Source organism: Natator depressus, chromosome 15 (assembly GCF_965152275.1).
Source record: "Natator depressus isolate rNatDep1 chromosome 15, rNatDep2.hap1, whole genome shotgun sequence".
Lineage (NCBI taxonomy): Eukaryota > Metazoa > Chordata > Testudines > Cheloniidae > Natator > Natator depressus.
In genome coordinates, this window is record NC_134248.1 from 203280 (window position 1) to 222527 (window position 19248).

Here is a 19248-nt window from a genome sequence, read left to right on the forward strand (position 1 = left end):
TGGCCCTTGCCTCCATTTCCCTCCTGTGGGCAGCCTCCTGTACCTCCTTCTCCAGCCGCATGAGTTCTATCTGTCTTTCATGTTCCTTTTGTTTTTCCTCAGCCTGAAATCTGGCTAATTCCAGCTTTTGTTGAGCCGTGGATTCTGTCATCCTAACCTCTTGGTTTTTAACTAACTTTACACCCGAGGTTTAGAAATAAACAAACAAAACTTGGCTGTAAAATTTTGCTATGCAGGAATAGGATACCTATTCTGTGATAGTGATTGTCAGCCTACAGAAAAAGACAATTCCCTTTGTCTCTGCTCTGGCCCCAAATCAAAGCAAAAAACCTCCAACCACTTGGAAACCTGCTTACCAGCAGCCCAAAGGAAAAAAAAAATCCTTTCAAACCTGTGCTCCTTGTAAAAAAAAAAAAAATCAAAATCCTAAAAAAAAACCCCTGCCACTTTTGTCTCCAGGCAAATGGGTAGAACACCCCCCCATTTACTTTTAGGGGAAAAAAAACCTTCTGGTTTGCGAAGACTGTGGATTTCCCTGCAGGAGGTTAAGTACCCTGCCTCCAGGCAAAGAAAACCTGCAATTCACAAAGATAATCCCTCTGGCCCCAAAGCAGAGAAAAAACTAGCTGCTTTCAGTTGGACCTCCTTTCCAGCAGCCCCAAAGAAAAAAAAATTTCCTTTTTAAAATCTGTATTTCTGGTTCAAAAAATCTCAAATTGATCTCAAAAGGATTTCAGGTTAATCCCACCACTCTGCCACCATGTCAAGGTTCCTCCCCCACTCTGAACTCTAGGGTACAGATATGGGGACCTGCATGAAAACCTCCTAAGCTTACTTTTACCAGCTTAGGTTAAAACTTCCCCAAGGTACAAATTAATTTTACCCTTTGCCCTTGGAATTTCCACTGCCACCACCAAATTTTAACTGGGTTTACTGGGAAATGTAGTTTGGACTCGTCTTTCCCCCCAAAATCCTCCCAACCCTTGCACCCCACTTCCTGGGGAAGGTTTGGTAAAAATCCTCACCAATTTGCATAGGTGACCACAGACCCAAACCCTTGGATCTTAGAACAATGAAAAAGCATTCAGTTTTCTTACAAGAAGACTTTTAATAGAAGTGTAAGCAGTGTCAGGATGAGCTCCACCCTGACTTCTGGTGGTGAGGTGTGGCAAGTTGTGGAAAAGAACTTCAGGGGCTGATCTCATTTGCATAGGCACACCCACCTCGCCTAGAATGAGGCCATAGCTGCCCAAATGGTCACTTTGGCTGCTGTGGGATCCCCAGTGTCTCTGTTATTGGGGCAGGAAGAATAAATTATTATTACCCTGATTATGGGAACTGTGCTTGGAACTGTACTTGGCCTTTTGTTATGATGGAGGGACTCACCATCAACTAAGTAGCACTCGCTAGGCAAGGGTTATGGGTTCCAAAACTCTGTGAATTGAGAGAGGTTGGGGACAAGTATTAATACTTGGTGGCATGCACCCCTTGGTGAGGGCCTTACATGTTAATTGTGCTTCCTCCTCTCTCTACTGTGGAATATCAGAGCTAATTTTGATTTCATTAGGAGTCTAGTTACAGGCTGCTGAGCTCACTTTGGGCTAATGGTGCACCAGTACTGAGGCTCCCCTATTACAAGCTGAATTCACCAAAGAGCTGAACTGATTAAGAGCTGAAATCACTGAGCATTGTGTTAAGTAGTGGGGGAGCCTGAAGATATATTGTGGAGAAGTTTGCGGGACGGCTGGAGTGCCTTGTGGACAGGCTGCTGGAGCAGTTCATAGGATGGCGGGAGCTGCTGGTGGGCCGTGGAGCGGAGCAAAGCAGTTCGTGGGGCAGTTGGGGAGCGGAGCGGAGCGAAGGCCTATGGAGCTGTGGGGCGGTCAGCTTCAGATCATGTAAGGTGCCTTTTACCCCCGCCCCCATCTCCACCCAGGTTGGGAGGTAAAGCTCTGCAGATAAACTTTTGAACTCTGGGGCTTCCCTGACCAGGGACAGAGACTTTTGGGTCATTGGACTTTTGGGACTTTGGGTGATTTGGGGTTGCTGGACTCAAGAACCAAAGGAAAAGGGCATGCCCCAATTTGCTTGGGGTGGGTTTTTTGCTCATGGGTTGTGTTATGAATCCTGTTGGTGGTGTTTCCCCAACATAATGCCACATTGTTTCTCTCTGTTATTAAAAGGCTTTTTGCTACACTCAGACTATGTGCTTGCGAGAGGGGAAGTATTGCCTCTTGGAGGCACCCAGCGGGGGTGGTATATATTTGTCCCAGGTCACTGGGTGGGGGCTCGAGCCGGTTTGCATTGTGTTATTGGAATGGATCCCCTAGATATTGAACCCGGCCCTTGTTGCTGCCAACTCTGATGGGCAGAAGGGTTACAGAAGTAAAGGAATCACCTCTGTAAAATCAGGATGGTAGATACCTTACAGGGTAATTAGATTCAAAACATAGAGAATCCCTCTAGGCAAAACCTTAAGTTACAAAAAAGACACACAGACAGGGATAGTCATTCTATTCAGCACAGCTCTTTTCTCAGCCATTTAAAGAAATCAATCTAACGCATACCTAGCTAGATTACTTACTAAAAGTTCTAAGACTCCATTCCTGTTCTGTCCCTGGCAAAAGCAGCATACAGACAGACCCAGACCCTTTGTTTCTCTCCCTCCTCCCAGCTTTTGAAAGTATCTTGTCTCCTCATTGGTCATTTTGGTCAGGTGCCAGCGAGGTTACCTTTAGCTTCTTAACCCTTTACAGGTGAGAGGATTTTTCCTCTGGCCAGGAGGGATTTTAAAGGGGTTTACCCTTCCCTTTATATTTATGACAGTCCCGAACCACTTCTTTCTCCACAGAGGGCTGGTCACCTCCTCCCCATGCTGTGCTGCATCTCTAGCCTGGCTCAGGTTGGCTTGTGGGGAGAAGCAACAGGGGCTCTGGGGTGGGAGAGGGGGAAGGTCTGGCATTGGGGAGCTGGGGTCAGGAGAGCTGCTATATCCCCCTCTCCATGCAGGAACCTCCTGCTTCTGTGTGGGATGTGGCTGGCAGCTCCACCAAGGCTGCTCTCCTGAATGGCCCTGGAGCAGCCAGCCACAGGAACAGCACACACAAGGGGCAGGCAGCCCTACAGCCAGGGAGCAGCTGCCTCTTAGGCCTTACGGGCAGCAGGAGGATCAGGTGCTGTTCCTGGGGGGACCGTGCTGGCCCTGCGAAGGGCCTTGTGGGGGGTGTTTGTAGAGTGTAAGGTCAGAAGACCATTAGATCATCTCAGCTGACCCCCCTGCATAGCACAGGCCATTAATTTTCACCCAGTTACCCCTGCCTGGAGCTCAATAACTAGTGTCTGGCTAACGCGCGTCTTCCAGAAAGGCACCATCCGGTCAGGGGTTGAAGACATCCAAAGATGGAGGCTCTCCCAAGTCCCATGGGAATGTAGCCACTGGAGCAATCGCCCTGCCTGGGGAAAAACTGGGCCCTATTTCCCATTGGAATGAGTCTGGACTCAGCTCCCAGCCCCTGGGTCTACTTCTGCCTTTCTCCACACGCTCAAAGAGCCCCCTGGTACCCGTGTTGTCTCCCCTCACTGTAATCACGTCCCCCCTCAGTCATCCTTCTGATGGAGCCTGATCGGTTCAGTTTATCCGGCTCCCACTATCAGGCATTTTCTTCAGCCTGGGGCTCATGTTTGTGGCTCTTTTCTGCATCCTCTCCTGTTTCCTGTGGGGCGCGCTGTGTGCCAGGGCCTCCTTGGGCGGCTGCTTTGCTCTTTCCGCCTGTTCCTGACCACAACACTCATCACATCTGGCCAAGAGCAGCCAGGCAGGGAGCAGCACAGCTAACGGACTGCAGCTGTTTTTGCGGCCAGAGCCTCCCTAGCTCAGCCCAGGCTTGGGAAGCCTCAGTCAGTGGAAACTGTGGGTAACCAGTTCCCACCCACTGCCTGGGGCAGATGAATGCCCCCGGGTTGAGATCACAGCCTAAGAGGGCCCAGAGCAAGGAGCAGAGACTCCACCAGCTGTTTGGCCCAGCTCTCGCTGCCCCATGGCCCTTTTGTACCAGCTATGCCAGTGTGACATGCCACCTCCTGTGCAGGGCTCCCCACATCCCGGCACAGGGCCAGGTCTGCCCCATCTCTGCAGGAGCTGGGGAAAATTGGCATGGAATGGTGCAAAGGTGGGCTAGAGAAGAGGAATGCTGGTCAAGGGGCCTGGCCGAGGTGGACCCTGCACTCTTATGGGGGAGGGATGCAAACCAGCTCCCACGGCCATAAAATAGGGTAAGCCCAACCAGCTGCCTTCTGTCCCTGCATGCTGCACCACCGATGAGGGTCCAGGCCCTGAAAGGTGTTGAGGCACCTCACTCCCCTTGAAATCAGCAAGAGCTGGGCACTTAACTACCTCTGAGGCTCCGGACCGAACCGAGCTCAGAAAATTTAGCCAGCAATGATGATGCAGCAGCACCAGCAGACACCCTGACTCAGTGAGACCACCTAGACTGGACGTGCTATCATCAGCCTCCCAAGGGGGGTTAGGTACCCAGCTAGGAAGGAGGCTCCTGCATCCCATTGGCAGCCTAACAGGTTTGATCCTGGCTTTCAGCGCTCTGGCCCCTCCCAAACAAAGCGCTGCACCCAGGCTGTGTTAACACCACAATGCGGGCTGCTGAGTCCCCCAAACACTTCGTGCTTTTCTTCCACCCCACCTCCTGGAGGCCCAGGAACGGGGGAGACTCTCAGCTCTCATTTTAAAAAGCGGCAGGTTTCCAGCCCTCGTGGTCATGAGGCCACGCCTGAGAGGTGACCCCTGAAGGCGCTGACAGCAGTAGGCCCATAAACAGAGCCCCACATTTCAATGCTCCATGGCTCTGACGGCCAGACATGCTAGGCACTCTCCCACCCCTGGTGCATAGGAGCTGGGCCTTCGACATGCAGCGTGTCTGTGAGCACATACCAATACACATCAAAGTAACCGGTGTCTCATCAGGCCATCACACAAACACTTTTCTCCCAGCTCACACTGCTTTAACCCCCACCACCATGAAGTGTCAGAGAGCCGCTCAAAATACCTGCAATGCAGACACACAGCAACTTGACACCTGGGTTAGAGCAGAGAGAAATGAAAGTTCAGGTGCAAACTTTCAGGGCCCGGGCACGAGGAAGCTACCAGGGCCCTGAGCCAGCTGGCAGCTCCGGGACTGTTTACCTTCACACAGCAGCAGGAAGTTTGCGGTTCCTCACTCCAGAGTCACATGACTGGAGACTAGCTGGGCAGCTCTATAGCCAGAAAATGGGAGTGCTTTAGGAGTCAGATTTTGACTTGGGCAGTGGGAGTCCCCTTAGGTTTAGGGGGGCAAACATGCTTGAACTACAGTTGTACCAAGTGACTATTCCTAGACTCCTAAAGCTGGTGCACCTGTCTGGGCGCCTAACCCAAGCCCTGGGCCAGTGCAGGCTCTCCCCACTCAGTATGATCACAGCTTTACCAAAGAGTAAAGCCACAACAAGTGAACTCTGTTCACCTTTGTTTTGATTTGTTGAATTCCCCGGCAAGGTCTGTCCCCAGATGCAATGCTCTAGGCAGGTTTGCTGCAGGGTGAGGCTCCAGCAGGGTCCTAAAGCCAGCTGCGTATGAAGCTGGGACTCCAAGATGGACCAAGTACAACAACTCTCGGAGAAACTGAGCAGGGGAGGGGGCTGCAATGCTTCGGGTTGCTGTCTGGTGCCCTTCTGTGGGCCTGTTTCCTGAGACGACAGGGCCAACAGGGTGGATGGCTTCCGCTAATTGGAAAGCCAGATGTTAATACTGAAAGAGGCATGAAAACTAATTGGTTTCAGAGTAGCGGCCGTGTTAGTCTGTATTCGCAAAAAGAAAAGGAGGACTTGTGGCACCGTAGAGACTAACCAATTTATTTGAGCATAAGCTTTCGTGAGCTACAGCTACAGCATCCGATGAAGTGAGCTGTAGCTCACGAAAGCTCATGCTCAAATAAATTCGTTAGTCTCTAAGGTGCCACAAGTACTCCTTTTCTTTTTATGAAAACTAATCCAATCAGTACAGCAGCTCCAGTGTTATTTATTTTGATGCTAACCTCCCCACCTGGGGAGGTGATTTCTGACTATGGGATAAACCTATTAGCTGGATGCTCCTGATAAAGCCATCAGCAGGGAAATAGTCAAGTGCTGATATTTGAAATAATATTTACATTTCAGAGTCAACCTCCCTTTGCGTTCAATGGAGCAGTTCACATGCCTCAGGCTGTTGTTTCGGACTGGCTGCCAACTCAGGAAGGACTCTATGTCCTTTGCTACATTCAGTTCATGTTGCTAAGGTTTCCTTTGCCAATATGAGAGTCACAGCGAGGAACGGGTTACAGCTAGGCAATGCTACCTCATGGATAGCGCACCAGACTGGGGCTCAGGAGAGCTAGGATCTGGACCCAGCTCTGTTACTGCCCTGCTGGGTGACCTTGGGCAAACCACTTCCCCCGCTCTGTTCCTCAGTTTCCCATCAGTAAATGGGGATAATGGTACTAACCTCCTTGGTAAAGCCCTTTCAGACCTACTGATGAAAAGTTCATGTAAGAGCTGGGTATTCGGCGTGGTCCCCAACTGCAAACCTTTGTGCTGATCTTTATAACCCTGGGAGTGGGCCCAAGGAGTTCTTGCAGGCATGCACATGTAAACTGGGTTCTATTCATGCACATGCATGTTTCGTGGGATGTCGCTTTGGTTTGTTTTAATGAAAGCTGAGATGCCAAAGCACAATTCTGTGGACTATTCAGCAACGTGAATTCGCAGCATACATAGTAAGGTTATGAATTTAGACACAAGTCAGGTCTTGAAAGAGTTAATGTTTGCAGCTCCATCGTCCAGCAGGAGCATGTCATGGGCCAGGTAAAACTGGATAAACAGGATCATGAGAAGGCTCTGTTGTCAAAGGATAATAGGAACGAAAATGCACCATCCGCCCAATGTGGCCCAAGGGATATGACCCCAAGAACTGCAGCTTTAGTACCCTGGCATGGAGGGTTTGGTTTGTTGCTAGCCTGTCCCTGAAGGGCAATGTGGGTATTTCGCCTTCCCCTGCTAGAAGACAGTGAAAGGCAGCCTGGCTGAGCCCTCCAGCTGCCATAGCACTGTGTGCATGGAGGGTCACCACCCCGCGCCCTCAGCTGGCCTGTGGGCCAGGGCTATAAGCACATCCCTGGGCCAGCTCTGGGGAGCAGGGCAGCGAGGAGCCCTGCCATGGGCTGTGCCATCACCAGCTCTGTGCTGAGCGCAGGGGCCTTCAGGACTGCACTTCCTGGGAAACAATCCCTCCAAAACCAGCCATTGGGAATTGCTGCCAGTTTGGCTCTCCCTCAGTGGGGGACACAGCCCCCAGCCAGGCTTCTCCCCTGCAGTGTCTTCACCCAGAGACACTCCCTTTTGGTCCCTTCCCCTTGGTATCTCCCTCACCAGGGGACACTACCCCCCATGCTGCCCCTTCATTACCTCTCCTCCCCCAGCACACCCCCCCCCCCCCCCCGCAACCCAGCTCGGTTTTCATTCCTTAGGAGCACCATGGAACGAGACTGGAGTAGGACAAAAATAGAGCTTTATTGAGGGCCAGAGGAGCCATTGTTTGGGTCTTGTGCTCCTGGCCACGGGCAGGGCTCAGCCACTGGCATCGGCACCCCAAGTGCAACACCACGACAGGCCTGTTCACCACAACGGTGCCAGACGCGACTGCTGTGGCGGCGCTGGATGATCAGAGCCCAGCTGGGTGGCGTTAAAGGCTGCAGAGAGGGTCTCTAAAAAGCAGTGTGTTTGCGTGTAACTGGGATCACGTGTGCACACCTGGGAGAGTGTGTGTGTGTGTGTGTGTGTGTGTGTGTGTGTGTGTGAGAGAGAGAGACACGACAGGTTTCAGAGTAGCAGCCGTGTTAGTCTGTATCTGCAAAAAGAACAGGAGGACTTGTGGCACCTTAGAGACTAAGAAATTTATTTGAGCATAAGCTTTCCTGAGCTACAGCTCACTTCATCGGATGCATAGAATGGAAAATATAGTTGGCCAAACTGGACTGTCTCCATGCAAAAGAATAAATGGACACAAATCTGACATCAGGAATCATAACATTCAAAAACTGGTAGGAGAACACTTCATCCTCTCTGGCCACTCAGTAAAAGACTTAAGGGTGGCAATTTTGTAACAGAAAAGCTTCAAAACAGACTCCAACGAGAAACTGCTGAGCTTGAATTAATATGTAAACTAGATACCATTAACTTGGGTTTGAATAGAGACTGGGAGTGGCTGGGTCATTACACATATTGAATCTATTTCCCTAAGTTAAGTATCCTCACACCTTCTTGTCAACTGTCTAAATGGGCCATCCTGATTATCACTACAAAAGTTTTTTTCTCCTGCTGATAATAGCTCATCTTAATTAATTAGCCTCTTACAGTTTGTATGGCAACTTCCACCATCTCTGTATGTATATATCTTCTTACTATATGTTCCATTCTAGGCATCCGATGAAGTGGGCTGTAGCCCACAAAAGCTTATGCTCTAATAAATTTGTTAGTCTCTAAGGTGCCACAAGTACTCCTGTTCTTTTTGTATGTGTGTGGACACTGGACCCAATTTGCATCTCAGCTGACAGCTCTGTGCTTACTGAGAAGCTACAGAGCCAGGATCTGAGGCACCCCAGGAGTCTGATGGCATCTCAAGCTCTTAGGCTGGGACCTTCATGGGGTGGGCTCTCTGGGGTGATTCCCACTGGGCCAGGAATGCAGCCTTCCTTACAGCATTTCAGGGGTTCTGCCTCGTCCCAGCCACATCCCTGAGCCAGGAAACCTGGAAGGCCAGACCGGGTGAATCAGTCATGTAAAAAGTTAACCACACTTACGATTTCTTCTGAACACTACAGAACCCCACCCACCAGATCCTGGACACCGCGTTTCACCCAGACCAGCTTTTGAGGAGCATGATGCTGGCACCAACCCTGCCTGCTGGCTCGTAGCAATAGAATGGACACTCACCCCCAACCCAGGGCACTGGGCCGCTGCGACTTCCCTTGGGACAGTCTGCGGCTGTGCTCATCCGAGGGCTCCCCACAGACGGGGGGCCTAGGAACATGAACCTGGGGTAGCTGCAAACCAAGGCTGCTCCAAGGAGCTACTCTGGCCATAAGGGAGAACTGACAGACACTGGAAGGGGACTGAGCTATTCCATCCAATACAAGGTATACACGCACAAGCACACTGACATATACATCCTGACGCACATACCTCTAACACCTTCCCTCATCCATGCAGTCCCCGCCCCAACATACACCATCCAACAGAGGACAATAGTGATACACACACACACACACACACACACAGAGATCTGATCTACACCATCCAACAGAGATCAGTAGTGAGAGCACGAATATACACTCTCAGAGGAGGAAGTCTGACATTTCCATCAGTAGAAAACCAGAGTGCGTACACACACACACACACACAGGGTCTGATACACATCATCCAGCGGAGGACAAGAGTGTGCACGCACACAAACGCCCGCGCCTGCACACACGCTCACACAGAGCACTGCAGACTGTACAGTTTAAGGCTTGCACTGTGCCCTAGCACAGGACTCATTCTGGTTTCACCTGGCCCCGGCCCAGAGCCAGCCTGGAACCCCAGTAGCCAGCGATGAGCTCACAGTTGTGGTACAGGAACATCCCCGAGAGGGTGAGGCCGATGCCAGCGTAGCTGAGCCCGCTCAGGTGGCTGCCGAAGAGGAGGTGCGACAGCACCAGGTTTCCCACCACATTGAAGTTGCCCAGGACGTGGATGGTGAGGGCAGAGGTCAGCGAGATGACACAGAAGCTGGCCAGGTTATAGAGGACAGAGCCCAGGCAGCTGAGCAGGACACAGGCCCAGAGGGCACTGCCGTAGTGCAGCATGCCCTCCCAGGCTGCCCCCACCTCCAGCACCAGAGCCGCCGTGAAGAGGATGCAGAAGCTGGGCAGGGATGTCAGGCAGAGCAAGATGACAGAGTCCAGCTTCTTGTCCTGCAGCAGGGTACCTGGAAGCAAGACAGACAGGTGACACCTGGGCAGTGCATGCAGCAGGGGCAGTGAGGGTAGGGTTACCAGGTGTCTGGCTTTCGATCGGAATGCCTGGTCGAAAAGGGACCCTGGCGTCTCCAGTCAGCACTGCCGACCGGGCCGTTAAAAGTCCGGTCAGCGGTGCTGTGGGTCTAAGGCAGGATAGTCCCTATCTGTCCTGGCACCGCACTGTGCCCCGGAAGCAGCCAGCAGGTCTGGCTCCTAGGCGGGAGGGCCAGGAGGCTCCACACGCTGCTCCCGCTCCAAGCACCGGCTCCACACTCCCACTGGCTGGGAACCATGGCCAATGGGAGCTGCAGGGGTGGTGCCTGTGTGCGAGATCAGTGCGCAGAGCCTCCAGGCCCCCCTGCCTAGGAGCCAGACCTGCTGGCCACTTCCAGGGCGCAGCGCGGCGCCAGGACAGGTAGGGAGCCTGCCTTAGCCCCGCTGCACCACTGACCGGGAGCCGCCCGAGGTAAGCCCCCACCCCAACCTGGAGCCCCAACCCCCTGCCCCAGCCCTGAGCCTCCTGCAAACCTGGAGCCCCCTCCTGCATCCCAAACCCCTCATCCCCGGCACCACCCCCAAGCCTGCACCCCCAGCTGGAGCCCCCCCACCCCAACCTCCTGCCCCATACCGGTGAAAGTGAATGAGGGTGGGGGAGAGCGAGCCACCAAGGGAGAGGGAATGTAGTGAGCGGGGGTGGGGCCTTGGGGAAGGGGTGGGGCATAGGGCGGGGCTAGGGTGTTCAGTTTTGTGCAATTCAAAATTTGGCAACCCTAAGTGAGGGGGTGAGTGAGGGACCCCACCGCCAGGGCAGAAGGAGCCTGGCAGAGGAGACTGCCCCAGGAGCAGGGAGCCCCTGGCCTTCAGGCCCGTCCCAGTGGGGTGGTCAGACTAAAGAACACAAGCAATGGAGACTTGGTACCAGCTCAGATCTATATCAGGACCTACATCCCTCCCTGCCCACGGCACCCCGCAGACACTTCGCACGCAGTCAGACCCACACCCATAGATCACACACACATTCATCTCATAATGCATCACACAGACACACAATCGACAACCCATGCATGACACTACTCACATCACACTACACACGCACAGCTAGCTACACCCGGACATCCACTTGCACAGATACGCATGCATTCCTATCAGCTCACGCTGCAATTCACATCAAACACGCTCACAACACAATCACACACACTAGCCTCAGGCCCCTACGCACATGGCTGCATGCACACACGCACAAAGGCACAAACATGTATAACGCCAACAGACCCCAGTCCACGGGCAGGATCGAACCAGGGACCTCTGGAGCTTAGTGCATGAGCCTCTACAGCAGGGGTGGGCAAACTTTTTGGTCCGAGGACCACATCGGGGTGGGAAAATTGCATGCAGGGTCATGAATATAGGGCTGGGGCAGGGGGTTGGGATGCAGAAGGGGTGCAGGGTGCAACAGGAGGCTCAGGGCAGGGGGTTGGGGTGCAGGAGGGCTACAGTGTGTACAAAGAGGCCCAGGGTAGGGGGCTGGGGTGCAGGCAGGGGGCTCAGGACACGGAGTTGGTGCAGGAGGGTTGCAGGGTGCAGCAGGGGGTTGGGGTGCAGGCAGGGGGCTCAGGGCAGGGAGTTGGGGTGTAAGGTGCAGGAGGGGTTCGGGCTCCGGCCCAGCACCGCTTACCTGGATAATCGCTGGGGCGTCAGCGGCATGCACCGGGACCCTGGCCCTGGCCCTGCTGGTTCCCCATTCCCGGCCAATGGGAGCTTCGGAGGAGGTACCCACAGGCAAAATCAGCACGCGGAGCCCTCTGCCCCCGCTCCCCCAGGGGCCGCAGGGACATGGTGCCAGCCACTTCCCAGAGCGGCGCTGGGCTCGTGGCACCAGGGGGGTGGCAGTCCTGTGGGCCAGATCCAAAGCCCTGAGGGGCTGGATCCAGCCCGTGGGACGTAGTTTGCCCACCCCTGCTATACAGCATGAGCTGCAAGCCAGCTGGCTGGGGTTGGGGCAGAAAAAGCCAAAAGCCAACTGACTGTTAGCGCAGGCTGCAGAGGAGACTCATTTCCCTTTCTCTCTAAGTGGTCTCAGTGCCACTAGATGGGACAGAGCCCCACACCCAGAAAGTGTGTGGGTTACACATGTGCACACACACAGAGCTGGATTACACACACACACACACACACACGTTCAAGGGCTCAGGAACCACAACTGGGGTCAGATTTCCAAGCCTGCTCAGTTCCCAACAGCCCTGCTGGGGTCATGGCCAGACGGGCTGAAATTTTTGGAAACAGGCTCATGCTGTCCGGCCACAACCCACAACATTCAATCCACCCACGTCCCCTTGTTGCGTCAGCACCCCACCTGCCTGTGCCAATGGTGTTAACCGCCATCTGTGGTACCTCTACCCCATCCCTGGGGGAGCCGCCCTGTCCTGGGGAGACCAGCCGGGGATGAGGGGGCTGCAGCAAGAGAGACCTGGGCTCTCCTACTCTCAGTCAGTGGTGAAGGGGGTTAAGGAGCATCAAAGGGTTGGGGCAACGGGAACATGGAAATGACGGTCAGTCCAGTGAGTCAGCCCGTCCATGCCTCTGCTGCCTGAGACAACAATGTAAATATAGAAACTGAATGGAGAGGGCGGGGAGGGGAGCAGAAGGTCTCAGGAGATTTCAAAGCCAGATTGGGAGGTCTCTGGGGGCATTGGGAGCCCTCTCATGGGGGAATAGAAGATGTGGGGCAATTGGGAGGCCTCTGGGGGGGGAGGGGAAGATCCTGGGGAGGGATCAAGGCGGGGAAGCCCTTGCCTGGGGGATGCAATCTCTCTGGGAGTGGGGAGGATTTGACACAGAACGGTATCAGGGGATGCTCACTCTTCACTAGGCCCTCCCTTGCCCCCCCCGGCTCCCCCAGGCGCTTTGAGCGAATAATCTGTAAAAGCCCTCCTGATTTTCCAACTATGTCCACAGAGTGGGGTTCCAAAGCATTTGGCAGAATTCCCCGTTCCCCAGCACCTGGAACAGTGCAGCTCGCCCTGTCCTGCTGCGACATGCCCTCGGGAGCACTAGGTCCAGTGTCTGATCACACTGACACAGCGCGCTCAGTGCACGGGGCTGTAGTTCCCCCCAGGCGGGCGAGCAACGCAGCTGGAATCGCAGTCACTGTCCCAACCTGAAACAGACACCTGCTGCCCCTGGAGCCAGAGCCCTTCATGGGGCCCCCAATTCTTCACCGCTTTCCTTGGGGAGTTACCTGTGTCCTAAGCCCAGCTGTCAAGGCTGATTCCCCACTCTGGCACCTTGAGTGCAGAAGGAGGGGGGCCGTATGGATTCTAAAAATTAATACTGGCCACTCCAGGCTGGTATTAAACTTCCAAGGTTACAGTTTTTCTCTGACCTTGGATGGGTAGATGCTGCCACCACCCAAGTGCAAAAAATGTCCCCCTGCTTTTGAGAACCCAGGAAGAACACTTGCGAATTCCTTCCTGTGGGATACACTCAAGCCCTTTCATCCCCCCTCCAGGGAAGAGCTGAGAAAGAAAACAAAGGAAATCAGCTGTTACCACCAGCTAACTAAACAACATGTGTACAAACCTCTTAGGACACACAAAAAAACCCCAATCCTGTTCTTAAAAAAAGGTAAATTTTATTAAAAACAAAAAAGAAAATACATCTGGAATTTAGGCTTTTGCTAGATTTTAAAAACCCACTTACAAAAATTAAACATCAAGAATAACCTTCTTGAGGTCCAGCTTAATGGTTACAAGCAAAACAAAAGCATTTGGGGGTTAGCACAGAGGAGTCCACAAGCCAATAAGAAATAAAATAAATAAGCCTAATCGCATCTTCCTAGACATTCCTTGATTTACTTACATATCTGCAGGTTCCAAATAAGTAGTCTCTAGGTATGATCTGAGGGCTTTCATACCTGGCTTAAAGCTTCCTACTAAGCATAGTTCAGCCCGTTCCTGCTCTGTTTCTCCTCTCTCCGGAGATCAACAACAGACAAAGGGGAAGTTTTTTCCCAATTTTAAAAAGTTCTAGCCCTCCCATTGACTCTTTTGGTCAGGTGCCAACTCCCTTCTTTTTACCTATGGGCTTTTTTTAACCCTTTACAGGTAAAGCAAGTAGAGAACAGCTACTAACAGGGATTTTATAGCTAACTGGCTGGCTGGGTGTCCATAAAAGGGAACTGCCCCCACTCCCTTCATTTATCACACCAGGGATCGGGTAAGGGGAACAATGGGAACAAAAGAGAAAAATGGGAGGAGACGTGACAGTGAGCAAAAGAGAGAGGGGAGAAGGGGGCACCCCTTAAAGCGAGCACTGTCCTGGGGGCATGCCTGGGATAAAACACACACAGTCCCCTGCAAGTAACAGAACCTGGGACCTTTTCCCCAGCATCTCAGTAACTGTGATGATCTCCCTTGCCCCACAGCGAAAACCAAGGGATGAGTGGTTGGTAAATTGCAGCTCCCCCTTGCAAACCAGTCAGGGTGTGGGGTTTGTTGACTAAAACCACCAAGGCCCCATTGCTTAATATTTGGGGTGTGAGCTCTCACTTCTGATTGCAAATCCTTTGGGGGCAGGGCCTGTTTCTGTGTTGTGTCTGTACAGCACCTGGCACAATGGGGCCCTGGGCCATGACTGGGCCTTAGAGGTGAAGTGGGATGATGTTTTATAAAAACTAATAGTTTTAAGAACCCAAATCCTACACGCAATGGTAATAGAGATAATGAATGTTAACTGGGGTGCAGCTCATTAGCCAGGGGATTGGTTGGGGTGCTAGGAGCTTTTGGCAGCTCTGATTTTCTTTCTGGAGTTAGGGCTGCGAAAGGGGGCCCATGTAGAACCCCACCCTGCAATCCACTCAAACAGCAGCAGGGCTTCCCTTTGGGGACTCGGGGAGCAGGATGTAACCTTGGAGCTCAGAGCCATGCTCTAACCACTAGGCCACACACCAGGACATGTCTGGGCCCGTGTGTGACTAAACTGTTGTCCTTATAAGAGCGGGAACACACCCTGAAGGGCAGGCTGGAGCGAGATGGAAACGTTCCCTTTGGAACTGAGGAACAAACAGTGTCATCTGCCCCCCTGCTTGCTGCCAAGGACATTTCGGCCCAAGAGGCCCGGGGGAGGATGGTTCATGATGGGCTGTTTGTGCTCTCACACCGCCTCTTGAGGCAGCAGGGCCAGCAGCTTCCCTTCAAAGGTAGTGGGAAGGAAAGGCCTGTCTCAGGTGATCAGCAATGGGCTGCAGAGTCCTTTGCTGCAGGTTACAAGTTCAAGCCCAGCCCTGGCTGACACCATCTGCCTGCTGTTGGATGAGAGGAGTTGGGGGGGGCGGGGGGGATTCTCATGGCAGCCCCTGGTGGAAAGGAATCCATGATGCAATCAGCCCTTTGTTGTCCAAGAGGCTGAGGACTGAGTGGGGTGGGGAGCTGAGGAAATTCCCCCAGTTGTGGGGGGGATGTTGGCAGGGGACAGTGGGGGGGGGGAGCTGGGCACTGCACCAATGCTACACACTATGTGGGATTTCAGTCTCCAGCACTAAATCCCCTTTTACACTAACTAGCCCCCAAAGGGACCCCTGCGGCAACCAGAAGAAGGGTAAGGCCATGCTCATTATTATTCATATTACCGTAGCGCCCAGGAACCCCCTGCATGGCCTGGCACTCCACTGTGCTAGACGCTGCACATTGTTGATTGGGCATATTACAGTAGTACCCAGGAGCCCTCATTGCGCCAGGTGCTGCACAGACACAGACCAGAAAGATGGTCCCATTAGCATCATTAATGCCATTTCAGTAGCACTTTTCCCCCAGGAGGATCCCAGAGTCACTTACAGATGCTGATCCACCAGCCACCTCCGGGCTAAGGCACAGCCACCGCCAGCAGCACGAGGCAGCCTCTAGGACAGGAAGTGCTCCGTCTGGCTGAATTTGGGTGATTGGAGGTAATTCCTGGAGCTGGAATTTGGCCAGGATGCTGGGGCTTGAAGATCCCCCAGCCAGAGTACAGTGACCAGAGGAGGTGGGACCCTGGCCCCAGGATGGCTAGGAGGAATGGGGTGAGGTGTGGGGGGGGTCACTTACTTTGCTGCAAGGACTTTAATCCACGGAGGAAGGTAGCAGCGAAGAGGAAGCAGCAGCCAGCCTGGTCGAAGTGCGCCTCCCCGATGATGCTGAAGGAGGCGCCCAAGCAGATGGGCCCCATGGCGACGTACTGCAGCAGGTGATGGCGCTGGCCCAGCAGCACCTGGGACAGCGTCAGGGTGAAGAGAGGCGTGGTGGTGTACACCATCTGGGCAAAGTCCAGCTGCACATAGTTGAGGCCCAGGTTCCCGAAGGCCACGCTGGCGCAGAAGGTCAAGCTCAGCAGGCAGACTCTGGCCTTAGTGCTGGTGCCCAGGGCCGCGCCCCCCTCCCCGCGTGCCCGCAGTCTGGCCAGTGGGTAGCCCACCAGCACGGCCGTGAGCATGTGCAGGGATGACAGCAGCACGGGGTACCGGAAATTGTGGGTGGCGAAGATCCACTTGTTGAGGCTGGACATGGTGGTGCCAGTGGCCAGCCAGACAAACACGGTGAGCAGGAGGGGCAGAGCATGCCCAGGCGGTCCAGGGTCTGGCTTCCAGGGGTGACGTGCCCAGCCTCCATCAGGAGAGGTCAACCCTGCTTCATCTCTGCGGCAGGAGGACAGACACATTTTGGAGGGCGGCTCAGCTCCTGGCCCAGCATGAGGAGAGGCTGGTCCCTTCCCAATGAGCCTGGGGGCTTGATGCTGGGGGTGCAGAGAAGAGAGGCAAGCTCCTTGGGGTTCTACCCCAGTGCCCATGGGTGCAGCAAGATCTTGCCTTTCAGCACTCTCCCACTGCCTGGCCCATGATGCTCTACCAAATGCCCCAGCTGGCTGCAGTGAGTGGTAGTTTTGTAGCTTCTCCTCCTGTTTCCTGCCTTGGGGTACCAGCCCATTCACTCCCGGTGACTCATCGGTTGGTTGAGTGTCCAGCTCTGCAACCTGAGCATCCCGACGCTGCCGGTAGGATTCCCCGGAGGAGCAGAGCTGGGGTTGGAAGATCGCAGGGAGGCAGAGCTGGAAAAAAACTGATTACTGTTGGAGACAAGCTGCAATGGCAGATCGAGGCTCCATGGTCACGCCCGGCTGCGAGTCATCATCCCTGCCCTGGACCTGGTTAAGCGAGTAGAGATGCTGCAAGCCCTCTGCCGCAGGAAGCGCCTGCTCTCACTCTCGCCTGCCAGGCTGCGGCTGCAAGGTGCCAAGGCCATGTGCAAACCGATCCCAGCTGGTGCCCAGGAGCAAGCAGAAAGTGTGTGTGTGTGTGGGGGGGGAGTTGTGTTAGGCTCCTCCCCACCAGGGCCGCGGGGCGGGGGGGGGGCTTGCAACAACAACAGTCATCTGTGCGTGCACGCGAGTCGGTAAGGTGAACACGGTCAGACAGCTGGGGCCCTGCCCAGGCCTGCTCAGAGCCAGTCGCCAGCTGCTTCCCACCGCCACAGGGAGGGAGGCGAAGGGGGCACAGATTGTAACCAAAAAAACAACAATGTCCTAAACATCGGTGGTCTCCATGGAAACGCAGGAGCTGCTGTGAGGCTGCGTCAGGGTCCCAGGCTGAGTCACTGCAGGAAACTGACTCACTGCGCTGGGAGGAGAACCCTAGCTGGCAGCATGAGGGATCCTTAGTCTGAATGCTGGGCCGGGAGCGGGGGACTCCGCATGGGAACAGGCTCAAGGGAAAGCCAGGGGAGCTACCCGGGCAATGAGAAATAGGGGCTGAGAATGGCAGAGCTGGGGGAGGGAGGAATCAGACATTGTCAGAAGCCTTACAGCAGCACAGCGTATTCGGGTAGGGGGAAAGGAACTTGCTGGACCAGTGTAAGGCTCCTGGTGTAACTGTTTGTCCACACTAGCATGCTTGTACTGCTTTCGTTCTACCCCTAGAAAAATCACACCCTATCCAAAATATCTCTGTGGATACCAAATGTGTGGGGACCAGGCCTTCCCCACCAGGGTCCCAGGCACCAGATCAGAACCACTCCTCAGTTATTCAGTTTCTTTAGGGATGTCTAGTACACTAGGGCCTAGAGGTCCCAGAACTAAGCCCCACTGTGCTAGTGCTGTGCAGCCAGAGGGAGGGGCAGTCCCTGAGGACATCTCCAAGAGCTCCCAGTCTCAACAGACAGTGGACCCAGGAGGTGGGGGCAGAGCTGGGAATAGAATGCAGGTCTCCTGGCTCCCAGTCCAGTGCACTATCCACTAGGTTTCATTGCTTCATGGAACACAGGAAGTGCCAGGCTGGATCAGAGCTAGCACCAGCATTCTGTTGACAGTGGCCGGCATCACGTGCTGCAGAGGAAGGTGTCTGAGCCCCACCGTAGCAGACGGGGGATAATCTGCCAGACTGCCCCCACATTAGGTCTCACCCTGGCGTATGCCCTGAAGCAGATGATTTACTACCCCGCCCACAATGTAGCTCAGCAATAATGATGGTAACTCTGGATAGTCTTGTTATCCCTATAAATCAGGGATGGGAAACGCAGGGCCACATCCAGCTTGCCAGAACATGTGATTTGATTGGCCTGCCAGAGGAGACAATGCCAGAATGAGGAAGGAGGTGAGCTGAGCAGCTCTTCCAGTGCGGAGCAGAGGATAGCGAAATGGGGTGAGAGGCGGCTCTTCCCACTGCCTGGTGGAGGAGAGGATGTTGCACCCTGGAACCTGCTGGAGCATGGGCAGGAGATGGCAGCTCCCTGGTTTCAGCAGGCCCACTCCAGGATGACCCTGGTGGGTTAACAAAGAGGGGAGCAGGTACTGGGGCAGGGGTGGTGTCTGGGGGCGTAGGCTCATCTCCCTTCTGGGAGATTATGGAGCTGAATGTGGGCAGGCACGGGTGTGAGCCACAGCATGGAACGGAGGTTTCAGGGAAGAACTCTCTGTCCTGGCACATGTTCTTGCAGCACCCCAGGACAGCAAGGGCCGCTTCTTCCTTCACCAAAACAGCCTGCCAGAGGGGTTAGTGGATTTTGTGGCTCTCTACTACCCTAAAGTTGCCCATCCCTGATAGAAATGCCCAATCCTTTTTCAAAACTTGCTAAATTTGTGACCTCACTAATACCATGTGGCAGGGAGTTCCACAATTTAACCACCCATTGTGTGAAAAAAGCATTCC

The 19248-nt window shown here is 53.9% G+C and overlaps 1 protein-coding gene across 3 annotated transcripts in view; it reads right to left on the bottom strand.

Moving 5' to 3' along the window:
* The window catches only part of SLC35E4 (solute carrier family 35 member E4), a 154703-nt gene extending 137257 nt beyond the window's left edge, over positions 1-17446 (bottom strand). Inside the window, exons 1-3 of one of the 3 annotated variants that reach the window (XM_074972676.1) lie at positions 16157-17446; positions 9630-10048; positions 7583-8830 (exon numbers count right to left, since the gene is read on the bottom strand). In XM_074972676.1, the coding sequence (XP_074828777.1) occupies positions 8786-8830; positions 9630-10048; positions 16157-16895 (1203 nt within the window). In that variant the 5' untranslated portion in view covers positions 16896-17446 and the 3' untranslated portion in view covers positions 7583-8785. Of the gene's footprint in view, positions 1-7582; positions 8831-9629; positions 10049-16156 lie in introns of those variants that run through there. The other 2 variants (XM_074972675.1, XM_074972674.1) reach the window with 2 other exon arrangements.
* Positions 17447-19248: the final 1802 nt, after the last annotated feature.